Consider the following 26077-nt stretch of genomic DNA (forward strand, 5'->3'; position numbering starts at 1 on the left):
ATAAGAGGATAAAACTGTATCTCATCATACTTTTTTATTGCTTCAACAGTTTCTCCATGACCATCACGTGATTACTTCAGACAATCCCAGCTCATCTGTGAAAAGAATAGCACATCAATAAACTGAAATTGAAATAAAACTGAACATTTCATAGCGAGTGATAACAAACAAACAAACAAACGAACGAACAATAAATATATTTTTTATAAATATGTAATTAAATAAATAGTCAAAATGAGTTGAATTGTTGGTGATCCAAAATTTTATGCCGTACGTGAAAAACATACACATTTGCAGGAAGAAATCATGACATTAAGTCATTAATTAGCTTTTGATCCTTAAAATCTATTTTCATCGAGGCGGGGCAGACTATCTCTGAATGTATCTGTTGTTAAATTGACCAGATGCTATCAAGCTAGGTTTAGATCCACAGCATGCTTCTCTATAACTGTCACTTCTTCCCTCTAAAAAAAAAGCAAAACAAAAACAAAAGCAAAATGATGAAATGCATTCACTGTAAATAAAACAACGTAAACTCCCTTCGGTGATCTTCAGTCAGATAGAAAACTGTACAGACGTCATACGAGAAGCAGATGATCTGTCGCGCACAGGGGCCGTTACACTAACATTTGTGAAGACAAAGAGTTTTAGAAATACTGTCATAAATTACAGTATATACATATTTTCTGAGACTGTTTAAATTGCATTAATGTCTTTATGAAAGCTGCGATGTATGTGGGAGTGGATCGTCGGTCATTACTTTTTGGCATGGCATTATAACAAATAACACATAAATATGACAAATATATATATATATATATATATATAAAAAAATCAGTTTCATTTTCAAGGATAAATAATTCTATAAATGAAATAGAAATACAATTTGAATTGGTAAACATGCATTGTCTGAAGCACTTGTAGGTATTTTGGTCCATATAACAATACTGAGAATGTAACTTTAAATCACAGAATAAATACTGTTAGAGTCAGAGGGGAACACTTGTGGTAAGCACCTTTGTAACAACCAAATAATCCACTCTCTCATTCATAAAAGCTTATCCACATCTTAAATAATAAAATCAATTATGCGTACAGGTATACTGAACACATGCAAACCAAGTAACCAAAGGGAAAAAAAAGCCAAAAGTACTAAAAAAAAGTTAATCTTGATTTTAAAAAAAAAATCAAAATATGGAATGTAATACATTGTAATAATTAATAATAGACCATTATGTAAACGTAGAGTCAGACACATGATATCAGAGAGGGTTTGTTATATGATTATAATTCAAATCCTCTTAAGGCTAAAGCTGCCCCCTATTTTAAAACTGTCCTGATGCAAATCCCACAACGCATGAATACATGTGTTCAATGGACTTCTTGAGGCTCATTAGAAGTGTAGGCTATGCAGCTCTTTTAACTGTTGTTATCACCGCAAGGAACAAAACAATGTAGAAATTACATTGAGAAAAAGGCTATTGTTCTTGTCTGAAAAATGAATTGTTTTTGTCGGTAATTAAATTCCCATGAGGACCACAGTTTTTTTTTTTCAGGGATGTAAACATTTCTTTTTTTTTCTGCTTTCCTTCTGTATGTTTTAAAATTCAGAATTTTAGCCCGGGTGCAAAAAGTATTTTTTAGAGACACACACAGCCGACCATGAGCTTGGCATTAGAAAAATATTAGTTCAATCCATAAGAAGCACCATCACAGAAATAATAGAGGCAACATTCACGACAACACATCAGTAATCGAAAGTAAAGGAACAAAATATAGAATGACCTCTAGCACATTATGAAATATTCAAAACACAGAATGGTGTTGAAAAAAAACAAAAAAACATTAAGCACGGCAAACATTCACATAGTAGCAAAATATAATCACACCAAACTAAATAATCTGGGGTGATGAAGTTATCACAAACGTACATTATACATTATTATAAATGATTATGTATGTACAAGGCCAATGTCATCTTCAAAGCGCTGCAGAAAAAGGTGTAGAAAATGGAAGGGAGAGAATGAGAGAGAAAGAGAGAAAGAGAGAGAAAGAGAGAGAGAGAGAGAGAGAGAAAGAGAGACAAGGGGATACAATTTAAGGGAAACTGAGAGAGAGAGAGAGAGAGAGAGAGAGAGAGAGAGAAAGAGAGACAAGGGGATACAATTTAAGGGAAACTGAGAGAGAGAGAGAGAGAGAGAGAGAGAGAGAGACAAAGACGGAGCTAGAGAAATACAGGGAGAAAGGATCTGGCAACAATCCACTGCTTGTGTGTCCCTGGTTGGATTTTGTTTGTCTTTAGTCCTGTTTTCAGAACACTCAACACTGTTTGGGAAGGACAGCTCATACAGAAGGCACCATGTCTTTGATAACCGGTTCTCTGTTTAAATACGTGGCCCAGTATACCAGGTTGAAGGTACCAAAGAGGACAGGGAACATGATCCTGGATATCCTGTCGATTTTGCTAACGCTGTTGAAGGTCTTCTTGCTCTCGGCTGGCTTGCCCTCTGCTTTGGCCTTATTCGGATCGGCAACCCCGCCCTTTGCGATGGTCGGCAGCACGGTATCCTTGGTAATGTTGGGGGCGTAGTTTGCCACCGCGACTGCGTAGGCGTTGTTCTTTTTAATTACCGAGGTTTTCTCCTTTTTCTGTGAAGGAATGAGAAAAAAAGTCTTTAATTAAGCATGAATTGGTTATTATACATTGGAAGCACAAAGGTGTGGCATAACAGTGGGAAATATACAGTGGTCGTGTCTAAAATGGCATGCGAGCCTACTGCATACTGGCCCAGTATACACTGTGTACTGCACACTACTGCCCACCCTAGTATACAGTATGGTATGCAAGTATGAGAACTTTTGTGTAGTGTACTGCACGTCTGCTATCACTTGGGTTATTTGTTCTGTTAAAAAAATGAACAACACACGGCTACAACAAACATCTATCAAAACTAGCCCTATAAGAAAGCATATGAAGACTTACTACACCAAAAAAATGCAGCTGATACATTTATATTCGGAACTGCAGCTGGAATTGAAGTTAGAGCTGCTTCTGGCGCTGTCCACCAAGTTTTTGGCAATTGGAAATCACCGCGTTGCATCATGGGATGCAGTACCCAACGAAGTGAGCTCTGGTTGTATACTGCAAATTTTCGACAGAGTAGTACATCATCCAAGTGACTGTCGTGTACTGCAAACTACTTACTACTTTTACGTCAAGATCAGTATGCGAGTAGTATGTAGTATGCCATGCCATTTCAGACGCAGCTAGTATCATGAAGTTTTACGAGGTTTCACTGGAAAATGTGAGAGTGAAGGATTGAGTAAATTTGAGAGAACATGGAAAAGAGAAGAAAAGAAAAGAAAAGAAAAGAGAAGAGAAGAGAAGAAAAGAAGACAAGAGAGGCTGCGTTTGATAAATGCTGAGAGCTGCTGCATGGTGGAAGCCAAAGGCTACGACAGCTGCTGGGCAGTATGCAGACGCGGCTGCCAGTGATGCTGCCTCTCAGACCTCTTACTCACATCCGCCACCAGTGCACCCTCCCTGTCAGGCCCGATGAACACACCCGCGGGAGCATCGTAATGGTAATTAATGGGATTGGGGAAAGGCTAATGCATCAATCTAAATGCAAACTTGTCACACATACAGAGAGAGAGAGAGAGAGAGAGAGAGAGCGAGAGAGAGAGAGAGAGAGGGGGAGAGAGAGGGAGAGAGAGAGAGAGAGAGAGAGAGAGCGAGGGAGAGAGAGAGGGGGAGAGAGAAAGAGAGGAAAACTCTGGTCTCTGCAGCCAGGCCAAAGTAACTGTTAAGAATTGAATATGAGTTATCCTCGTCAGACAGCCTAGTATGATACTATGAGTCAAATGCTATGGGTCAAATCCATTAATTACACTTCATACTTTGTTGGCTGTCTGAATGAAACAAGTCTTACCTATTATGCATGAAAAAGAGATTTTCATTAGATTTTACCTAAGTGCTGAGTGCTCCCACATTATATACTGATACTATAAGTACTGATAAATATTATCAGTATATCAAAAAAAAAAAAAAGCTGTAATAGTCATTTTAATTGCCATTTTCTTCTGGAATAGTGCCAGGCTGACTGGAAGAACAAACCAAAGAACCAGTTCCTAAAAATGATAAAACTCATGCAGTTATAGATAGCTCTAAGCTCCACATGACCAGCAAAACCCTGTGATTTTTCTAAGAGATTTCTGACCAACATGGCAAAAAAAAAAAAAAATAAAAATACACCTCCCTCAATGTCTATTTAACTGGACAGCTTTCCTATTACTGACAGAGACAAGTTGATTTAGCAGACTGTCACATCTGATTGGCCCGCTGACATTTACTTAGTATAATCTGAGCACGGGAGAGACACACTCATGAATAAGCAATGTTCTCACTGTATAGGTGCTGCATTAACTTTGAATGAGCGGCAACTGAAGGATGGTGGTCTCCCTCTGATGCTTAAAAATATAAGATTCTGAGAAGTTGAAAAAGAATATGGAACTGATGAGATCTCAGAAACTATAACTAATGACACATATAGGTTGGAGAAAAAGCAATTCTCAACCCTCACTCGCGACAGATTGCAATCCACTGTGCTACAGTGCTAGAAATCTCAGGCTCTCACAGTTCAATAGATGGTGTAAACATGCTGAATACTATTAGCTCTGTCAGACATCAGGTCTATAGTCCAACATATGTAGCACCTTCAGCTGACGTGTGGACCTGTATATCCATTAAGTGGGATGTGTACATTAAGTGAGCAGCATTAACTTAATTAACCTTCCTTAATTAGACGCGAGAAAACGGCCATCCCGGGATTAACAGGGAGACGCTGGGGGAAAAGGCCCGTGAAGCTCCACTATAAAGTCATAACGATTTGATCTCCTGCAATTTTGTTGTTAATCCCAGACCATGTAGCGGTAGTATCACCAACATGGCGTTCCTGCACAGAATGGAGTGTTGCTCAAACTTGTAATTTCAGGTATTTACAGAGTGATTGCCGTTGATGAGCCCTGATGGTTTCTGTTTTTTTTTTCCAGTGGGTTTGGTTGAGTGAATCTGTTCAACAAGGCTCAGAGCCTGTTTTTATCATTTCTGTAATACCTCTGCACAAAGACAAGACAATTAATGAAACAAGCACAAGACAAACCCTCCTTATGTAAGCTAAAACCCCATTAAAACAGCGTCATAAATACAAGGGCAGCGGATACACCTGACAGGGGATACACCTGACTGGCATCATTTAACGCAGTTTAAGAACATGGATACTTGCATTTTTAAGATGAACACAAACAATATTTACTGATAATAAACAATAAGAGTACAACCAACTTCTCCAAAAGGTCCTGATTCACGTTTGCTCTTAACTGCAGTAGCCGCATTTGAATGCGAACACAAAGGAACACATTTCACTTGTGGAAATCTCCTGATAATTCACCTTACTGACTCCTCAGTCAACCACTGAGCCAATACCATGCAACCAATGAGATCAATATGTTCGCTTTCACACAAAGTTGAGTGTGGTGGATGAGAACAGCTCCCATTTACCTTATCACTGACAACGCTCTTTCCATCCCAGGCCCAGCCACGCTTGGTGAAGTAGTTGACGGTGGCGAACTCGATCAGGGCGGAGAAGACGAAGGCATAACAGACAGCAATGAACCAATCCATGGCTGTGGCATAAGCGACTTTGGGCAGGGAGTTTCGCGCACTGATACTCAGAGTGGTCATGGTGAGGACTGTGGTTACACCTAAGGACCAGAAGCCGACACAGAGAAAAAGGACGGTAGTCTCAGTCAAAATGAAACAACATGATACCAAATCAAACCCGCATCAAGCAAAGCTGAGCTAAAAACAAAAAAAAACAAACACACTCACACACACACACACAAAAAACAGTTCAGCCACATTTACTTCCATTGTATGGGCACCTCATCGCTGGACTGAATGAAAGTTATTCGGTTCTTTTGAAACATAAGTGTATCTTTTCATTTTTTCCCTTTGTAAAATCACCTCATCTTTTCTCTTTCTTTCTAACTAGTTAATTAATGAATTTTGGAAAAGGTATTTAGAAAGGATGTGACCGTATTTTTAGAAAGTTAATTAGTGAACCAGGTAAAAATGCTTTGAACGCCTAAGGAAATGTTGCGAGGACATTCTTTCAGGAGCATGTTTAAAAAGCTATCCTAATAACATTTTCTTAGTTGCTCAATTCCCCAGACACACTTGGCACCAGTTGTTCAGAGGACCAATGACATCATGAGGGGGTTTCCATACGCCACCAAACGACACCGTTATATAAAAAAACCCATCACTCTAATTTCAATGCGAAAATGAGAGGAGCGTCAAACAGAGAATCAGGGGACTTTAAACCACCGAAATCCGTCTGAGTGAATCAACACACATTTCCGATTCATTTTCAGACACGACCGGTGCACCCCACTCGGAGGTGTGAGACAGAGGCTACCAGCCCCTTCATTCAAAAAACAAAGAGAGAATTAAAACCAAAAGACTGCACCACACCGTCCCTCCATGAAACACGGTCAAACGGATTGTGCCGAATCACTTTTATGCAGGATGACAGTATATACTATCTAAAAATACCCGATGGAAATGTGCAGTATGACTCTGTAGGACTCCTGCCATTAAAATGGATGGCGTCTGAGAGGGGAAGTTGACAGAGGAGGGGCGGTGGCACAAACTGATTGCTTGGGAGGCGGGTGATTTGTTTGCTGAACTGCACTCATCTCTAATCGCCTCATTCATATTGATGCTGAATGCAAGGGTATGGTGCTAATCTGGGGATCTGTGGGACTTAGGCATGGTGGCAGCGAAAGCCAGAGATCTAACACTGTTTGGCTCTACGGAGAGATCAGACAGCAAAGATTAAAGAGCGCCATAGCAACAAAATTACCTGCAGAGACTGCTAATAATGAGGCTTATTAAAAATGAAGTATTCTGTGATTGGAGAATCAAAAATTGAAATTTTCTTTCAGTTTAAAGCATTATACATGAGAATAAATGGACTGAATTTGACTAATTATACAATTTTAAAGCACCATTCTGTGCGATTCACTTGAAATGAAAGCCTGTTTTCCCACAGCTTTAAGCCTAGCTTTTTTGGGGGGGGGGGGGGGGGGGGGGGGGGGTGTTGGGCTCATTTGCAGATCTCACCTGACAATCCCAGATCATAACAATATAGTTATTAAAATTTCATAACTGACTGAAGCTGATATTAACTAAGTACCTCTAATCAACCCTAAATGTCATTAAACCCAGAACAGAAACATCAGCGTTTTAAGACAGCCCACATGGTTTGTAATGGCTATCGAGAGGCCAGCAGTTGTTACAGCAGATGGATCAGAGTTCAGTGAATGAATGATCCAGAAGTTGATGGAGCACCGCAAAGAACTGTAGGGGAATAAATGTACATCAAAAGAACATGACAAACCGTTTTTCTTTAATTTTATACCGAATCCTGATTTTTTTTTTTTTTTTACTACATGGCAGATTCATGGGGAGATATGCCTGTACGCAGTTTTCACTGAACATATCTCTCCTCCAACCCGTTGGTATTCCAGTTCATTCATGAGTAGATGCTTTATATGTTATGCTCAACCTTTCATATGGACTTTAAACCGCTGAAACAGTGTGCACTGACTGCTACTTAAAACACATGCACATAAATTATCCCATTATTGATTAGGTGGGATGTTTTAAATTTTCGGTTGTGGAGTTACATAACAGAACTTTTGACATGGGGGGGGGTAAACAGAAAGGCTCTGACTGAAAAAAGCTAATCAGAACTTCCTGAGATAACTTGAGAAGAGCTGAAAGAAGACTAGCCAATGGTTACAGCTCTCGCTTGAGGGACGCCACACAAAAGAGGGGCGCGCGCCATTTAAGAGAAAAGCTCAAGGATTTCTTAACACAAAATACGTATTATATAAAAAAAAAAAAAACGCAGGATAACCGTGAAAAAAAAAAAAATCAGTAAAGTCAGTGGCGTAATGCACGTGCACGTGTGAAGATGGGGTACAGTGGTGCACAAAGGGGAAAAAAAAAAAATCCAAGGCGACCTTTTATAGGCACACAGGCGCTCCGACTCAGCTGAGCCGCTGATCAATGTAAACCAACACTAGGACACTATATAAGAACTCTATACTATTGCAACCTGCCCCCCTCCCCCCCCCCCCCCCCCCCCCCCCCCCCCCCCCCCCCCCCCCCCCCACCAGCCTTCATGGAGAACACTGAAAAGAACCTGAACAACATCCTCCACACTACTGAAGAACCTCACTGACCTGTTTCACAATTACTCATTCCCTCAGAGCACTTTATATCTTTTAATCTCGCCAGACTGTAGAAGCAGTCAATAGCCATTTCAATGAGGGCCTTTATCCATGCCCAGTGTGCATTCTCAATAAATATATGAGGGCAAATGGTCTGAACATTGTTCATTTATAACCATGACCCACGTAACACTTTATGATGAATATGACTGTAGTAAACAAGCAACAAACAAACAAGCAAACAAATGCCGGCATATTGTACCGTGATTTATTGCCAAACGAGCATTTTCATATTGTTTTATTTTACATTCTTATCTATCATAAAAGGTTATCTTAAATGTTAAATTTTTCCCTCTGTGCTTTACTCTGATTTCTTTGCGAATTACAATTGAACTCAAAATATGAACTTGACATTTGAAACTTATTCACTTGACACTTGATACATGACTGAACCAGCTGTTTCGCCTTGGGCATGTACTTAATTACACAGCTAAAGGGTGAGAGATGCGGACTGGCTTTTATACTGTCATGCAGAGTCGTGTTGTGAGACGCACAGGCCGCTTGGATGGGCAGGGAGAGGCTGGTAGTGGGATGGCAGCTGGATAAGGGTACAACTCAAGACTTTGTCTCCAGGGAACAGACACTCCCTAACAGCTTTATGTTGGCTATGCCCGACTGAACCAAGGTGTCAGTCTTCGATATCCAGAGACAGAGGCCCAGAGACTAGTCTGCTTATGAAAATGATATCTACAATGACTGGATATGAAAGAATGAGAGAGAGAGGAAGAGTGTGAGAAGATGGCACGATGAATTGGAATGGGAGTGGAGAGTTTGAGAGAGAGAGAGAGAGAGAGAGAGAGAGAGAGAGAGAGTGTGTTAGAGAGAGAGAGGGAGTGAGAGGAGGTAAAGCAGGGAGGGGCTTGTGTGGAAAGAGGTGGATTCTTGCCAGACTGGCTCACTTCCTGGACATTACCTGCTTAGCGACACAGACATTTAGGAAATCACCTTGGCAACAGAGATGGGATTCCTGCTTGATTCACTGTAAATCCCTAAAGCCCATTCAATAAATGGGGATCTTTCCTAGCTAAATACTTTCATCTGTTTCTAGAACTTGAAATCGCGTTGAAGAAAGTGGAGAATCGATCTTGAAATGGTCTGCCATTTGCCTCCGAGTTGGAAAGTACAAAGTTAATTCATGGACAGAGAAAAGAACTTCCCACACTATGTCCACTGATCCTTGAAACAACCATCTAATCCAGTTACACTGAGAAAATAAATCTTTACAGATGTAGATGCACATGTGCGTATTTCTCTATCACAGACAAGATTTCTGACTATTAGCACAGCCAAACGGACATCATAATCAAACACATAACCCTGTGCTCAATGTATAATATGGAGCCAATAATGCTCACATAGCATATATCAGGGTGTTATGTAAGCTCAAATGTATCCACCTACCGAAGACGGTTCTGGCAGGCACAGATTCCCGGTTGAGCCAGAAGGAGACCTGGGACAGGATGACAGTCATGATGCAGGGGAGGTAGGTCTGGATGACAAAGTAACCGATCTTCCTCTTCAGATGGAAATGCGCCGTCATCACAGTATACTCACCTGGACCGGAGACAGCATAACTCAGAATAAGAAAACCCCAAAACACTGGAAACTGTTCAGTTTTCCACAGCATAAAGATACACTGAACCTTGCGTCTTACATGGATCCACACGCAGAACAGCTGCCAGTGTGTAATTCAGTTCACTCTTGGTTACCCTTGATGATTATTTTTGACTGAACAACAACACTCCCACGCGGTTGGGGTCTAATGAACAATCATTTGAACAGCTCCATTTCGTAAATCCCAAATAATGTTGATTCATCTCAACAGACCCAAGTATAGACCTTAGCACAGAGAATAACTGGATGTGAATTTGCATCACCGTGTTGCCGTACCTCTATTTTTGTTACGGTCCAGATTGTCGGGAAAGACAATAGCATGGAGAAACACCAAATAAACCTGACAATGGAACAATGTTGTTAATGCCTTGCCACAATGTAATTTGCACATCTGAATGTTTTTTTTTTTTTTTTGGAGACGTAAAACGTGGCATGATGCCTGTATTGGAATAGAGGACACCTCACAGAGAACTGTCCACCAGACAGAAGGAGAGAAAGATGAACGTTGCCCATGGCAACAGAACAGAGGAATCTATCTGGGTCCTGTCGACTCTGTAGAGGATGCCTTGATGCTGCCACTTGGCAGTGGGGGGAACTCCTTTTCAGCAGTACAGGCAGAGGGGGTCGGGTGTGTGTGTGTGTGTGTGTGTGTGTGTGTGTCTGGGGGGGGGGGGGGGGGGGGTTCACTGTTCCATAATCCCCTAAGACTGAGTATCTCCCCCTTCTGTTTGAGTATAAATTGTGTGCTATTTCTCTCTCTTAATAAAGCCCCAGATCTGCCTGAGTACATGCACACGCGCACAGTGTATGTGAGCATGCACATACACTCTCTCTGTCACAGGCATGCAAGGTTCATACACACACACACACACACACACGCACACGTAAAGACACACATGTGCCTACACCCACGCACACACACACACATACCCTGTGCAGGAATTGAGAGAAAACGAGCTGTATAGCGCTTTCCTACTGAACAGAGCTGAGAATATCCCTAATTCAATTTGCCATGCCTGTCCTGACTGTTCTGTGCTGTGGATTTGGAGGGAGAAGAGGAGAATGAAGCTGGTGGGGGGAGGACTCCTGTTCTAGGATTTTTTTTTTCTCCTGGAGAAGCTTAAGGCTGCTCTCCTCTGAGTGTGGAGATGGTAATTACAGCATGAAGATCATAATCGCTGTGTGGTCATTGATATGAGGGCCAGGACACACTCTCTGTTTGGGATTGAAAGGTTTACAAAAGGACAAGAGAGCTCTCCAAAGGACAAGGCCACCGGATTGACTCAAAATGTGCAGAAGCAACAAAGAAATGAACAAAACCAAACAAAACCAAACCAAACAAAACAATTCTGCGGCGACACTCCAAGCGCAAGTTGAGAGTCTTAAGAGGAAAATGATTGACAAAGCATTTCAGCCCGACATCTGCCTCGCACCAATCTGAGGAGCACGATGTTATCTTGGATCGACCAAATTAAGCCCTTGACAGTATAGCACAGGGTCCTCAGGTCTGCACATTCACTGAGTCCCAAGCGTAAAGCAGAGATAAAATCATAAACTGCCTCTGAAGAATAACAGTGAGTCTGTCGTCCAAAAGCCTCATTATTACACCACAACAATTACAGCCACCGTATGGTCCTTCCAGTCACTTCACGCCAAACACTCCATGTGTACATTTATCTCAGCGGTTTTCATCCTCCACTTCTAATCATTCACAGAAAGCAGTACAAGGGCCAATTCTCAGCTCTGCATTGTTCGACGGTGAATACAGTTCTTTTTATCTGGAGAATAGTGAGAAAACTAGAGTTCGTTTGAAAGATCGTATTCAAATGAACTGAGTGCCTTTCAAACGAGAATTTGAAAGAAACAGAAACCAATGGAAATGTACTCTTTGGAAACCAAAGGGACAACAAATATATGTATTAACATGCATTCCTATATGCTGTAAACAGACATCGTGTCAGAGCCAACTCACCCACCCTAAAGCTGAATTTCAATCAGTAGGAATTCCCTGTGCATCACTTTTTACAACTCAGCTTTATTTATGTATTTAACGGTGTCCGGGCACTGTTTACAGTGTATTGTTCATCCTTCAGTGCTAAATATTGACTAACTTAAATCCCTTACCACTATCTGCTAAGGCATGCGAGTCATTACTTATGATCCTCTTTCTTAACGTCCTTCTGTCTGGTGTGAAGACTGACACACAGTCGCTCAGACCATCCCCCATCACAGGGTTTAAATGAAAACAGGGAACTGGCCATCTTATTAGTGACAGTACGAGCGGTTCTTGCCTTGTTCACAACCGTGACACCATTCAGGCTGTTTGAAATGGAAATGTCAAATGAATCAGAGAGCAGAAAAGCTGGGCGACCAGGCTTTCCCTAGACAACTCTGTTCTTCTGATTAGACCCAACAGTGAAGCATGTACACCCTAATTAGACCCAGATGATGAAACCTTCACAAAGACATAAGATAGATGTGATGCCTCTGTGTCTATGTGTAGGTGTGGATGTCAGCGAGTGTGAGAAGGAGAGAAAGGGAGATGAAAAGTGAAAAGGAGAGAAAAAGAGAGACAGGCATAGGGAATAACTTGCTCAGCGAGGAGAGGTGGTTAGTAAGAAAACAGAAGAGGGATGAACATAAAAGAAATCATTAACACCGTCATGCTAATCTACAGTAACGAAGTTCCAAATATGATGATTCCTAAAATTTTCTGTTGTGTTTTAAAACAACGCAAAACGAAATAGCAAATCAACCTTTCGTGCGTCGGGGTTGTTTGATGTTCTGGTTTTGTGAATAACTGTTTCTTTGTGCTGCTGCTTCGTACGAGCACACACACACACACACACACACACACACACACAAAAAAAAAAGTGAAGTGATTTGTCGCTAAATGGACATAGAATTTGTGACTTCACGTAAAATGTTCCTTAAATAGCATGGCTCAGGGCTGAACCTTCCAATCAAGAGTGTCAAACGGCCTACATTTCTCCCCCATGCTACACTACACGCTGACACTGTCATAATGACCAATGCTTTTCAAGTCAAACAATCAGGAAAAGAATCATTGTTCTTAAAGAGAGAATCCACAGTGCTGACACAATCAGTCTCTGCATACTGAGGACCACTTCCAGATAGCACACAATGGAGTTTGATGAGGTCTTTGTATGTATCCTCCAGAGAGAGAGACAGACACAGGGAGGTTTGCCAGCAATATTTCCCTGAGCAGTAAAAAACACTCTGGGATATTTTTTCTTTCTCGCTTTCTAAAGGGAAATAATATAGAAGCACTTAACCCTAATGTCACAGTATGTAATGTATGATAACATGTATTTTTTTTTTTTACAGTGTAACACTTGTATTTGTTGACCTGACAATGAGATGATTACAAAATGGCAAGGGTGATCTGATTGGAAAAAAAAAACAAACAACCAACACCCCAAAAAACAAACAAAAAGCAAAATTTAAAAAAAAGATAGTGACTTAAGAATGATCCAGAATAGTGGCATTAGAATATTGCATTACGTCCAGACTCCTCCATTGAGTCTGCAATGTCCACAGGCACAGAGAGGCATAGAGCAGTTACTGAGGACAAATCAATCAGTGTTGTATTGATCTTACTGTTGTCGCCAATCTAAGCGCAGGGCCTGTACAATATCTGCAGGGAATCTCAAGGACAATCAAAATATATTCACATATTTGAGATGTCTTACTGTACTGGAAATACTGGGGCAATTACAAAAAAACACATTCCAGAAATAGTTTGTTTATGACTATCTGATGCTTTCAGGGATGGGTGAACAACGTTAATGTTGGTTAATACTGCTTGGTGTTTGGCAGTTAGGTTTGATTAATGGGTGTACTGAAGCATTAGGGTAATGAAGTGGAAGGGTTTTTTTTTTTTTTATTAAATCCATCTCTCTGTGACGTGAACTCTCTGGAGTCAAAGGTTGCTGTTGTGTTACTGTAATACTCCGTTACTCTTTTTAAAATGAAGCCCACACCTCACCCCCACCCATGTGAACACTTGACCATTCGGTAGACTGGCGTAGAGCTGACAGGCCAAATGGTGGAGGTGCATCCCAGTCTAAAGAGTAAATCCTTCCACACACGTTGCTTTCCTCTCTCTGTGTTTTTTCTCTCATGATTTTCAACTGACAGAGGAGAGAGAGAGAGAGAGAGAGAGAGAGAGAGAGACAGAGAGAGAGAGAGAGAGAGAGAGAGAGAGAGAGACAGAGAGAGAGAGAGCAAGCTCCTCCGTTTCCTCCCCTAGGAAACCTTTGTGCCATCACTCAAACTCCTGAGAGCTCCGGTGGGGTTTTCCTATACTTAACAGAAGTGGAATATCTTGTTGAGGCTCTTGCACGTTCGTTGCGCTGGTTACTGGGACCTTTACCGCGTAACCAAATAACAACACAGGAGAAAATGTTGGCAGGTTCCAGGGACAACATCACGAGAAAGAGCGGTACGGTGCCAGAACATTTGCAAAGGTGAGAAAACACGTACAAGGCGACACACTGAAGCCTTGTTCAAAGAGAGTGGAAAAAGCAGTGAGAGGCGTAAGGGACAAAAGAGATTTCATCTCCCAGGTGACAGCAGCACTGTAAGTACATTAGCCTAAGGAAGACGTTTCCAACACCGGTACAATTTACAGAGCTCGGCGAACCATATCCTTACATATAACCACCTCAACCCTGAAAATGTCTCACGTTACGTATTCGGACGCAAGCATCAAAACTGATAAAATGTATGTTTCGCAGATACGAAAACATGATTAATATCGACCCACTATTATTACACTCATTTTCAATCAATCATTTCACTTATACTTTGGAAACAGCTGACATTACACAAACAGCCGAGGGCTTTCTTTTCGGTTTATAACCCATCTAATAGAGATACTCCATGTGTTGCTGCTATGATTAAGAGTTGACTGAAGCTCTTACTTACCTGTGCTGGATTTTATGGTCTCGTTGCCTACAGTTTGACCCAATAAGTCATACTGGTTCAATCTGGAACTTTCTCCCTCCACCACTACAGAGTTAGAAGGGTTTTTTGTCCAGGTGTATGTGACCTCTGTCATTGTGTAGGCATCTATGGGTGAAAACATACAAGATTCATAACCACATGCTGCGTACGAATGTACGTGTTGTGATTGTAAAAGTCTCAGTCTTCTTGCTGTTTAAATCAGGTCACAGTCAAATCGCCTCAAAGGGAACTTTCATCTCCTTCCCATAACTATATGTCACGTATATCAAAAAAACTACGATATATGAGTGGCAGCAATACTGAGCAGTACTGAACAATAACTGGGTTTAGGATTAGGGAATGATTCCCACCCTGTCTCTCTGGGAATCATGAAAACCTGTCGTTTATTACTTTGACATTTACAGGGAAGGCAGCTGTTTCAAGCTGCCTGTGTAAATGAATGGCGCTATGTTTTGCTACATATTCAAGTGATTTTAAATGTCTCTGTGAGCTGCAAGGAGCTCAAAAGTTTTAGTTTTGATCCAAGATCCTTTCATCTATTGATCAGTCTTCCAATCCATCCCAATCTACTGGTGTAAATCGACTCAATCTTAGTTAAAACAAGCTGCTACACACAAACATAAGCATGCGTGGAAACGCATACGCACAGCACACACACACACGTGTGTACATGCACGCAGGCACACATGCATGCACACACACACAAATTAAATAAGTAAACAAATAAATAGGTAAATTACAACAGGACTCTTCCTGTTATTGAGTAAAAATGTAAGGATTTCCTAATTTTGTTTTCTCACAGAAATTTTGCTATTGCTCTGCCAAACTTATTTGTTGTGTCAAAATTGTTTTATGGTGTTAAAAATCACAGTTGTAGTTATTTAACATCCATTAACACTCATTGGTGCGGATGATAGGAGCTGTCTTAGACTTAGTTTAATTGTGCCTAATTTGCCATGCATGTTAGGTAAAAAGTGTCAGTGTGCACAAAATAAGACTAAAATAAATACATGTATTAACGTGACATATCAGTTATTACCGAATCATAATAACGCAGTGATGAATCACTGTTGCCATGGTACTTACAGCTGCCGAATTTGAGGGGGCAGGAGTGGAAGTCCATAGGGAAATCCTCTAGGTGCATGGGACATTCAGCATGAACCGTCAGCCTTCAGCACGCACACACGCGCACGCGCACACACACACACACACACGCACACACACATACACACACACACACACACACACACACACACACACCCCAAATATTTCAGTTGAAAGAAGAGGAGCATTGCGGGGTGACTAACAGTAGCATCAGCAGGTAATAGAAATCATGTTTTATATAAAGATAGGAGAATTTTAGTCGCCTTTATCCAAGCACAATCTGCAGGCTGGGGCCAATGAAACAAAACATTTCAGTAAAATTGCAGCGTGGTAATACAAAGCAGTAAAGTCTCATTTGAGTCATAAATGATGCGCTTCAGACATTGACTGGCTGAGAATAAATGTCTCCCCCGGCAGGTATCCTACACCCTGTCTGCGGCCTGTCCGTTCGGCCGTCAGCACGATGCTTCCATCAAATCAGCCGCACCTCAAAATAACATCCCCCTGTCCTTCCCGGCTTGTCAGGGAAACACTGGCAGCTGCTAAATCACTCTCATTGATTTAGGAGTACTGAGCATTTGTGTTGATGGGGAAAAATGGTGGGGGGGCCGGAGAGAAACGATTTGGGGTGGGAAAAAAAAAAAAAAAGGGATGATAAGGCAATGTGTGATGCGGAGTGCCATCACCTATCTCAGAGTATTGCGGTTATGAACAGAGACCCGGGGAGGGTTGTGTTTCTACTGTTAGATAAGTGAGAATTCTTTTATAGTGCTAATGCAAAGCCGAGAGAGAGAGATTTCATTACCTTTTTGCTACCTTTGCTACCGTTTATGATCCCTGTGACTCCAGCATGGCAATGTTAGATGACATATCCTGATTATCGGTTTAAAAGTCAGGGTAATCTGAATTTAGGGGAGGGGAGAGGTTGCTGTACCAAAAGGGTTTGCTATGGCAAATGAATCAACATCATGCTACACAACAACATTCCATTACTTTAGAAGTATACACATAATAACGCAAGTAGAATAGGACATTCATTGAATACTTTTTCAGTATAACGTGTATTAAAACATGTGAGCTCTTCATGTACCTACATTCATTTGAACTCAAACACATTATGATTCCAGAGACCGTGAACAACGTTACCTTCATCTTAAGTCTCAGAACACTTCATTTAGATGAAAAAAAGGTAATCATGAAAGAAAAAAGAAAAGTTTCTCGCTGATTACCTCATGGTGTATAGCAGAGTGCCATCCTCCTGAATCCGCAGTAATTTATTGGGCATGGTCATGTTGTGGGCCACAGACTTCTTCCCATTGTGAAAGAACGTGTCTGGCGTCCAGATTTTGCTCGCCATCAAGTTGTTCAACCGAAGGATGTTCATTGGCCCGTCGAACTTCAACCGCTCGTCTTTCCAGCTTTGTCGGAAAAACACGTCTATTGTGTACTCCTGTCAGTGGAACACAATCACAAAACAACCCGTCATGGCAAAGTTGTTTATTACCACTGAACTGTGCTATCGTCTCTGACTCTTTTTTTTTTTTCGACTCCCTCTCTCGGTTTTTCAGTTGTTTTTGCTGTCTGTCATAACGATGGTCTAATTTTAGCTTAGTGTCTCGTATTGTCTCACAGATGAGCTTTTCCAGAGGCTTCCATTAGTGGGTACCGATGCATAGTATGGCTTTTACTATAAAAAAAAAAAATATCCGACTAACTTTCTCCCACATCACAAAAAGCCATAGAGCTGCATCGGTGGGGCGCGGCCTAGACGGAGCAATAAATATCCACAGTGCTTAAACAGACAGTCATGGGGCTTGTAGGAAACACCGTGTTTATGGCTCTCTATAAGCAGGTGCAGTCTGGCTGCTCCTCTCTGTGCTGGATCCAGCAGTCAAGTCCCTATCTGACCCAGCTCTGAGTGCAGGAACCCTGAGGCCACTGCAGCCATCCAGAAACTAAACAAACCTTACCCCCTCCCCCGTCGGCTTCCCACCCCACCCTCTCGCTCTCTCCTTCTCTCTGCATCTCTACCTCCTTCCACCCTGCTGCAAGTTCTGCTCTCTCAGAATGGTCTATGGCTCAGAGGCACAGAGCATTAATAGGTATGAATGGCCTTCTGGAAGTGTGTGTGTGTGTGTGTCTGTGCGTGCGCGCGTGCACACGTGTGTGTATGAGTGTGTGTGTGAGAGAGAGAGAGAGAGAGAGAGAGAGAGAGAATGTGTGTGTGTTTGTGTGTGTGTGTGTGTGTGTGAGAGAGAGAGAGAGAGAGAAAGAAAGAGAGAGAATGTGTGTGTGTTTGTGTGTGTGTGTGAGAGAGAGCGAGAGAGAGAGAGAGAGAGAACGTGTGTGTTTGTGTGTGTGAGAGAGAGAGAGAGCGAGAGAGAGAGAGAGAGAATGTGTGTGTGTTTGTGTGTGTGTGTGTGAGAGAGAGAGAGAGAGAGAGAGAGAGAGAGAGAGAGAGAGAATTGTGTGTGTGTGTGTGTGTGTGTGAGAGAGAGAGAGAGAGAGAGAGAGAGAGAGAATGTGTGTGTGTTTGTGTGTGTTTATTTATTTGTGTATATTTCAGTGCTTGTCTCTCCATAAGGGAGCCATGCAACAGAGAGCCCAGTAAAGACGATTTCATCAGGCCAAAAAGGACACAGAATCATTCATCGTGGCCCGTGTTGTGTGGGAGGACCTCAGCCTCAGGTGTGGCCCACTGCACAGCACAAAAAGGCAGGCTTAAGAGACCATGTAACCCACAAGTGATATTTATCACCTTAACTTTAGCCATGGGCAAGATGTTGACAGTTACTAATGATTGTGTCAGATAGTGAATATTAAGAGATAAGGACATAGTTCTTTTTTCTGCTCCATGTGGCCTTCTGCTGAGTGTCTGCAAATGCACTTTGGAGATAGCACAGGTATTGGGACACAAGACCTAACCAATTCCCACACAAAACCAATCAAAGCAGAGCAAAGCAAAGCTAATGAAATCAGAGCTAAAGCAATGCAAAACAAATCAAAACATCCATATCGGACGTAATGGTAAATGAAAACGCTTAACTACCTAAAACTGTCTTGTAATCATTTCTGCGCCTGTTTACACGTCTTTTAAGAAGATCGCCATGAGGTCACCACTAATCACCACTGGTCAAACCTCCCACTGGCTCCAGCATCACTCATCAGAAATGCACCGTTTAGAAGTCACATAGCCTCAGGGCCTTGAAAACCTAACAAAAAGCTGATATGTCCAAGCTAACCAGATATAAACAGCATAGCAATTACAAATAAAAAAGAGTGCAAAACATTGGCATCTGCTGTCTCAAAATGCTATGGATGATGATCTGTTTGTCCTTAAAATGTTTGCTTCAGCTTGCCATCTTTTTTTGGACACATTTGACTTAGTGTGTTAATTTTCAGCTGTCATTTATTATTCATGACATGTTACACTCAGGGACTTTATAGATAATATGTTTGTGTGCACTGGGGGAATGTCTAATCCCACAGATAAATACTTAAAGGGAAACTAAAAAATGATTTATTGGTACTGCCTGTATTTCTGGAAAAACAGCTACATCATAAATAAGGATAATCTCAGTCCACAGAATAACTTACAAAAAAAAGACTCCCCTGAAAAATGTATAGTAAAAAATTTGTTCTTGTGGAATAAACACATATTCCGTCTCAGAATTTGCATTTCAATAGAATAACTGACAACTGTCAGAACCATTAGAAAGAGAGAGAAAGAGAGAGAGACAGAGAGAGGGAGAGGGAGAGGGAGAGGGAGAGGGAGAGAGAGAGAGAGAGAGAAAGAGAGAGAGAGAGAGAGAGAGAGAGAGAGAAAGCGAGGGAAAGAGAGAGAGAAGGTGAGAAAGCGATAGGGGGAGAAAATGGAAGAGTATGAGCTTCAGGGATTTTGGGGACGCCAAAAAAAAAAAAAGAAAAAAAGAAAAGAAATAATTTTGTCTTTGAAAATGGAAAATGTATCAAAGTACAAGTATGGCAGGCGACTGTGAGTGCGTCACTCCTGCGAGAGAGGGTCAGCTTACCAATGAGTCAGGGAAGAGATGGAGGGAACACCACACAATGGAATACATAATGCATATGGCTTATCTCCTTTTTTTCTGAGAGAATGTGAGAGAACAGAACAAACCACATCCCTTGCTCTGAACAGATCCAATCCAGCTACACAACAGCATCCGTTACAGGGCAACTTAATGCACTGCTGCAGCAGAAGCAGAGAGAGGGTTTTTTTTTTTTTCTAGGGGCAGTGAGCAGGTATGAGGCCAGACAACGTCAGAGCCGGGTGTCTGGTTAACTGGAAAGAAAGGATAAACGGAGAGAGGGGTTTCTTGACTTTGTGAATCCCAGGCCTTTGAAGCACTAGGCTAAGCATCCAGGCTTAATCTCAGAGAGTCAGAGGGGCAGAGCTTTAGTGCTCCAGTAGAGCCAAACAGAACAGAGAACAATGAAGACAAAGACCTTAGTGACTCCATTACACACATCACAGACATGCAGGTCAAAGAAGCAAAAAATAATCAAACAGTAAAGCTAATTATGAATGTTTGCTGTGGACTGATAAAGAGATCTCTCCTTTAATCTCCACACATTTAAGAGGATGATATATCGTATGCAGTACATTGCAAATTCCTGCTTACCAACATAATTTGTAACATACGTGAGGAATATACACATAAGCATGTTTTTGAGAGCACACATGAATGCTGTACGAGAGCATGCCATTTATTAATTTGTGTGTGTGTGTGTGTGTGTGTGTGTATCCCTCTCTCTTTGTGTGTGTGTATGTGTGTGTGCGTATGTGCCTGCATGCGTGTGTGCGTGTGTGTGCGTGCTTGTGTGTGTGTGTGTGTGTGCGTGCATTTGTGTGTGTGTGTGTGTGTAATATGCCATAATAGGATTAAGATCGAAGCGGTGCTCAGTGATTAAAAAAGGTCTATTAAAAAAGTATATAAAAAATTCCTCCCCGTTTGCTCCCTGTGAATCAGGGTTCATAAAAGAGACAGCTGTGTGATAGAGCAAGAGAGTGACTCATATGGAAGTCTCTCTGTCCTCTCTGGCAGAGAGAATACAATTCAGCCAGGCACACACACACACACACACACACACACACACACACACACACACACACACACACACAAAACAGTCATATGGCAGCCTTTTTCATTTCAGACGCCAATAGAGAAGTATGTGACATCCAGGATGTGGCCACATCTATTGACCCAAATATTGATGGGAAGATGGCTCTTTTAGAGGAAGAAATGAAAAGACTGTACAAAGAAAATAGATAAATGAATGAACAACTCTCTCTCAAACATACTAAATGATTTTGACAGGAAGTATATTTTTTTAACGTAACTTTATTTCAGAAAACGGGAAAGTTTTCGTCAAATCCTCTGCCGATATGGTTGAAGTTTTTTGTTTTGATAGGAACGGGAGATTGTAGATTTAACACACTGGGCTTTGTTGTATCATATTTCAGGTGGAATTGTATGGAAACAAATGTTACTCACCATGTCCGTATCAGATACTGGGCCAAAACTGGTGACGTAGATGTCAGTCTTAACCTCGGTTACACGATCTAAGGGAAGAAAAGAACAAAAGAATAGAGGGAGAAGATGAACTGTACAGAACGAAAAACTCATAATCTACTTTCATAACATTAAATCCCCTAATACAATGGCAATAACTGTAGAGACTCAGCTCATGAGGTACAGCTTTCCCAAAACAATAACACAAGTCCCGGGACCTTCGTAAATTTCAACAGCACGCCTCAAGATTTCTCTACCACGTATTTGTCTTACGTCATCCTCAATGTTCCCCCTTTTTTTGGGGGGGGGGGGGGGTAAAATAAAATCTCACAACTTCCAAAATGACATAACGGAATCACAGTCGCTGTCTTGTCTTCCCGTCTCGTTCTCTGCTTTCCCTCCACCTCTCCATTGCATTCGAGATTAAATGCAAGGCCTGTCTCTGAGCTGGTAAATACTCCAGCGCTCTGATAAACCCGCTTACATGTATTCTTATCTGCCATCAAATGGTTCTCTGACACACAAACATGCTCTTTTAAGCCCGCCTGCTTTCCCCATGCAATCATGTATCTTAAAGAGAGGTTCATTTAGCTTAACAAAGTACTATCAAAGCAGACGCACACGTTTATGGCTTCTTTCACTGATAAACTCCACACAGCTGTAAAGTGTACCTTAATGGATTTGCCTTTTAATACAGAGACCGTTATAAATTAAAGGCAGCTCACAGGCAGAGTAATTTGCATATACTCAGAGATGTATATGAAGGACTGCATTTCACAACACACTTACACACAAGACATGACCCTGGCATGAAACGTATACCAATTTCTATTTGCATTTTACTTTAAAACTTTTGCAGCGTAGAAATAAAGGATTCATCAAGGGAAAAAAAAAAAACAATACCTATGAAATACATGTCAGAATAATTTGTGAGGTGTATTGTGCTTATCTCACCTGTGTGTTTTATAAATATATTGGAGCAATAAGATTTTTTTTCCAGAAAGTAATTACATGGTGTTACACGTGTTCCAAAGATACAGCTTAAGTACAAAGCAGGAGCCTCCCGGGGATGGGCGGTAATTTACTATTTAAAAATCAAGAGTGATTTCACTGCCCCAGGTTGTTGGTCTGTTTTATTAATAGATATGTAAAGTGGCCTGGTTTATTCATCTCGAACGATCAGAGCTGTTCTGAAAAAACCTTGATGATACATGAGGTATTTTTTTTAATCTATATTTCTCATCACAGCATTTCAAAAACAATGCCTGAAAATACTTGAAATTTGACAAACCAAGAACTCATTAGAAACAAACGTGGGTAAAAAAAAAAAAAGAAAAGAAAAGAAAAGAAAAGAAAAAAGAAAGAAACAAAAACAAAAATCAAATACTCATTCTTACAGGCAAACAAAACCCTCCCCAAAAAATGAAGTTCGTATAACTACAAACACGGGCTCCCTATAATTGCTCTGTTCATACCATTTGTCATTCTGTAGCTACACCCACGGTGTTCCCAGTCCAAAGACTACTGTCCTTAGTTTGACAGATGTGTTGTTAGTGGGGATTCTGGCCTCCTGAATGTAAATGTGTGGTGGGGGTTGATTCCTGTGGGGAGTCTAAGGCACAGGGGTTACAGGGGCACCTGAAAACGAGATGGATAGATAGAGGGAGGTTCCTGTGCAGCTCTGCCCTGTGGGAGCTCCTGCTACTAGCTGCTCTCTCAAGCACAATGTGGATTTAGGATTCAGCAGAGCACTCAGGCAGACAGTATATAAACTAACACATGTGAACACACACACACACACACACACACACACTTTCACTAAAATACTCTTTTCAGACACATTTTGCATGACCAGACGAAGCTGCAGAGAAATACAACCCCCCCCCCCCCCCCAATTATAAGTAAGAATCTTACATAGGACTTCTGCACATTCTGTAGGGAAAGAACATTTATAGTAACTCCTAGGCATTTTTGGCATTGTGTGGCCGAGGTACACCCATTTCTGCTCAAACCATTATGAGGTAGTTAGCGAGAAACATTTCCTAAGCACTGAGAGTGGATGCTATTAGAAGGCTTACTTATTTCAATTTCACAGTCGAAATATTCCCTTCAAAAGGACCTTGCAGTGTTTGCATTACAGCTATGGGAGTCATCTAAACAGCAAATGAGACCCACAGTCATTTTGGTGGATCTAAGGAGCACTCTCTTTATTGGTTTTTATCATCCGTGCTCTGGCTGTATCATCAGCTAGCAGGCACGCTAGCTTATTATTGTCATCGAAACAGTTGTAATACCAGGAGTTGTAATACTTGCTGGAGCAGACACTAAGTACAATTTCACCTCCAGCTCAATCGATAGTCTCCTGAGGGCACAATAACAATTAGAGATTGGCTTACACAGCCCCAAGTGCATTTTTTATTACAAATCTAAATCTTCGACCAGAGCATATGAACCGGTCATCCAGACAGTGAAAAATGACCCCGTGGTTTGGTCGCAAAAGTTAATCACACAGAAAGAGTTGGCCTTAACAAAATCTGATTTCAAACAGCGAAGTCAGAATAGCTAGCTCTCGATGGAGAGCCTGAGGGGACAACTGTACATAGTGGGCATCATATTTCGGCGTGTCTGTCGAGAGTTTGATTTAAATGCGTGTTCAAAACAGCGTGCTGCTCAAAACACGGAGATGTGACAGTAATAAGATTAGCAAGCTAACATTCCATAATGGTGACTTTGCAAAAAAAAAAAAAAAATCACAAGCATATTGAGTTTACCAATTTATCTATCTACCTCCCACCCCCCAAGAAACAACAACAAACAAACAAACAACAACAACAACAACGACAAAAAAACCCCCTGAACTTACTTTTACTTCTCAGTCTGAGTGGAAAGTTCTCCTCTGTGGCCATAACAGGGGTGAAAATGTAATCATGTGTGAATTGTTGATTGGTGGGATTAAAGGCTCAGATTAATTTATTTGTTTGCTCTCCCACTGAAGGTGGCTTGATCCATTGAGTCCACAGTTATGTGCACTACTGCGGAAAGGTCCAGAACACACAAAGGTTGATACGGCCTGGCTGACTGCTGTCTCTCTGTTTCACCACCAGACCTCATAAATCCATTTCAGCACTGTTTCAATCACAACACCTAACCAATCAGAGTCTCAGCTGACTGAATGGGCAAAAAACACTCATTAAAGTTTCTTCAATAGGCATAAGAAGGTTATTCGTCCCTAGGGCCCCCGAGCAAAACTGAGTATGATCCTTCTTGTTCAGATCATAATATCTCAATTTAACTGGCGTTTTGTTCTACCTGAATCCTTGAGCAACACAACAATGGACGAGAGCAGTTAAAACTTGAAACAGCCATCTACATATGGGACGGTGAAAACTGTTGAGCATGAGCATTTGAGTAAGGCAGTGACCTTGGAGAGCAATGAACTGGTTGAGGTACAAGATCTATTCCCAGGTAAGGATGCATCGAGGAAAAAAACAGAAAGAACACTGTTACTAGTCTTAGAAATAGTGACAGTGGAGGAATGTGTTTCGATGGCTGTTAGAAATTTTAAAGCATTTATGCCGATAAATAAATGATGAGGACAATGTACACTCTTCTCTATCCAACATATGACTCTTGCCAAGACCTCAATGCAGTTTCATCATTTATTCATTGCGTTTCTACTTTTCGAATCTTAATGCAATCAATTAGGTTGCGAGTGCGGAATACACCAACAGCAGCAGTTCTGAAAACAATAAGATAAATGATCTAGATCATAGTTCAATTAATTAGTTCAGGACTCATGATTTAACATCTCTTCCTTGACTGCATTTCATTTAATGAATAATAGATTTAATCATAAACAGAGTAGCCAACTCCCAATTCTATCAAATATTTTATAAACTGCACATCTCCTGGGGAAATTACAGAACCACTAGAAATACATTCGTTTGTTAACATCAGCTCAATCCACACTGCACTCGTCAATGCAAAAGCCAACACACACACACACACACACACACACACACACACGCACACACACATCTGGCAATCATATGAAAATGACAGATCTACTTTTGCAGTAAAGGATCAACTGTCCTGTACTGTATTGTAGTTCCCACATACACAATACTATTTGTATACTCTAATCTGTGTTTGTGTGTGACTACACGCTTCACTGCAAAGCTTGTAACACTTATCAAACAGCACAACTAATCACCATACCAGTTCAGAATACCATTAAAACAATTTCTGGAACAAGTAGAGGGGTTTATCGGAGGATCTCGGGATGTTCCTCAGTGGGCACACTAAAATATTTTTGGCTTTCACACCATTTTGAAATCCACAGAGGACTTTAGCAAGATTTACTCCTCACCTCCTAACCCTGGTCTAAGTCGATTGTCGTATCCATCAAGAAGTCTGTCCAGGATTCTTGTGAAGAGAGTGATGTTGTTCTTGAAAGCATCCGAATTGGCATCTGCAGA

At 41.2% G+C, this 26077-nt stretch overlaps 1 protein-coding gene across 1 annotated transcript; it reads right to left on the reverse strand.

Annotated features, from left to right (window-relative positions):
- Positions 1 to 2343: 2343 nt before the first annotated feature.
- Positions 2344 to 26077, reverse strand: gabra2b (gamma-aminobutyric acid type A receptor subunit alpha2b). Its single transcript, XM_030794147.1, has 8 exons — positions 25969 to 26077; positions 21582 to 21649; positions 17298 to 17518; positions 16051 to 16133; positions 14926 to 15069; positions 9763 to 9915; positions 5561 to 5763; positions 2344 to 2649 (listed from the first exon to the last, which is right to left on the reverse strand). The coding sequence occupies exons 2-8, from the start codon at positions 21582 to 21584 to the stop codon at positions 2344 to 2346; spliced, it is 1113 nt and encodes a 370-aa protein (XP_030650007.1). The 5' UTR covers positions 21585 to 21649; positions 25969 to 26077.

The sequence above is a fragment of the Chanos chanos genome, chromosome 2, assembly GCF_902362185.1.
Source record: "Chanos chanos chromosome 2, fChaCha1.1, whole genome shotgun sequence".
Lineage (NCBI taxonomy): Eukaryota > Metazoa > Chordata > Actinopteri > Gonorynchiformes > Chanidae > Chanos > Chanos chanos.

Bases quoted from the DNA above. Each gene is read 5' to 3' on its own strand.
- gabra2b (XM_030794147.1), bottom strand. The intron at 16,134-17,297 runs GTAATCAGCGAG...TGCGTGCTGAAG, and splicing joins ACTCTGCTATACACCATGAG to GCTGACGGTTCATGCTGAAT. The intron at 9,916-14,925 runs GTAAGTAAGAGC...TCTCCGGTCCAG, and splicing joins GACCATAAAATCCAGCACAG to GTGAGTATACTGTGATGACG.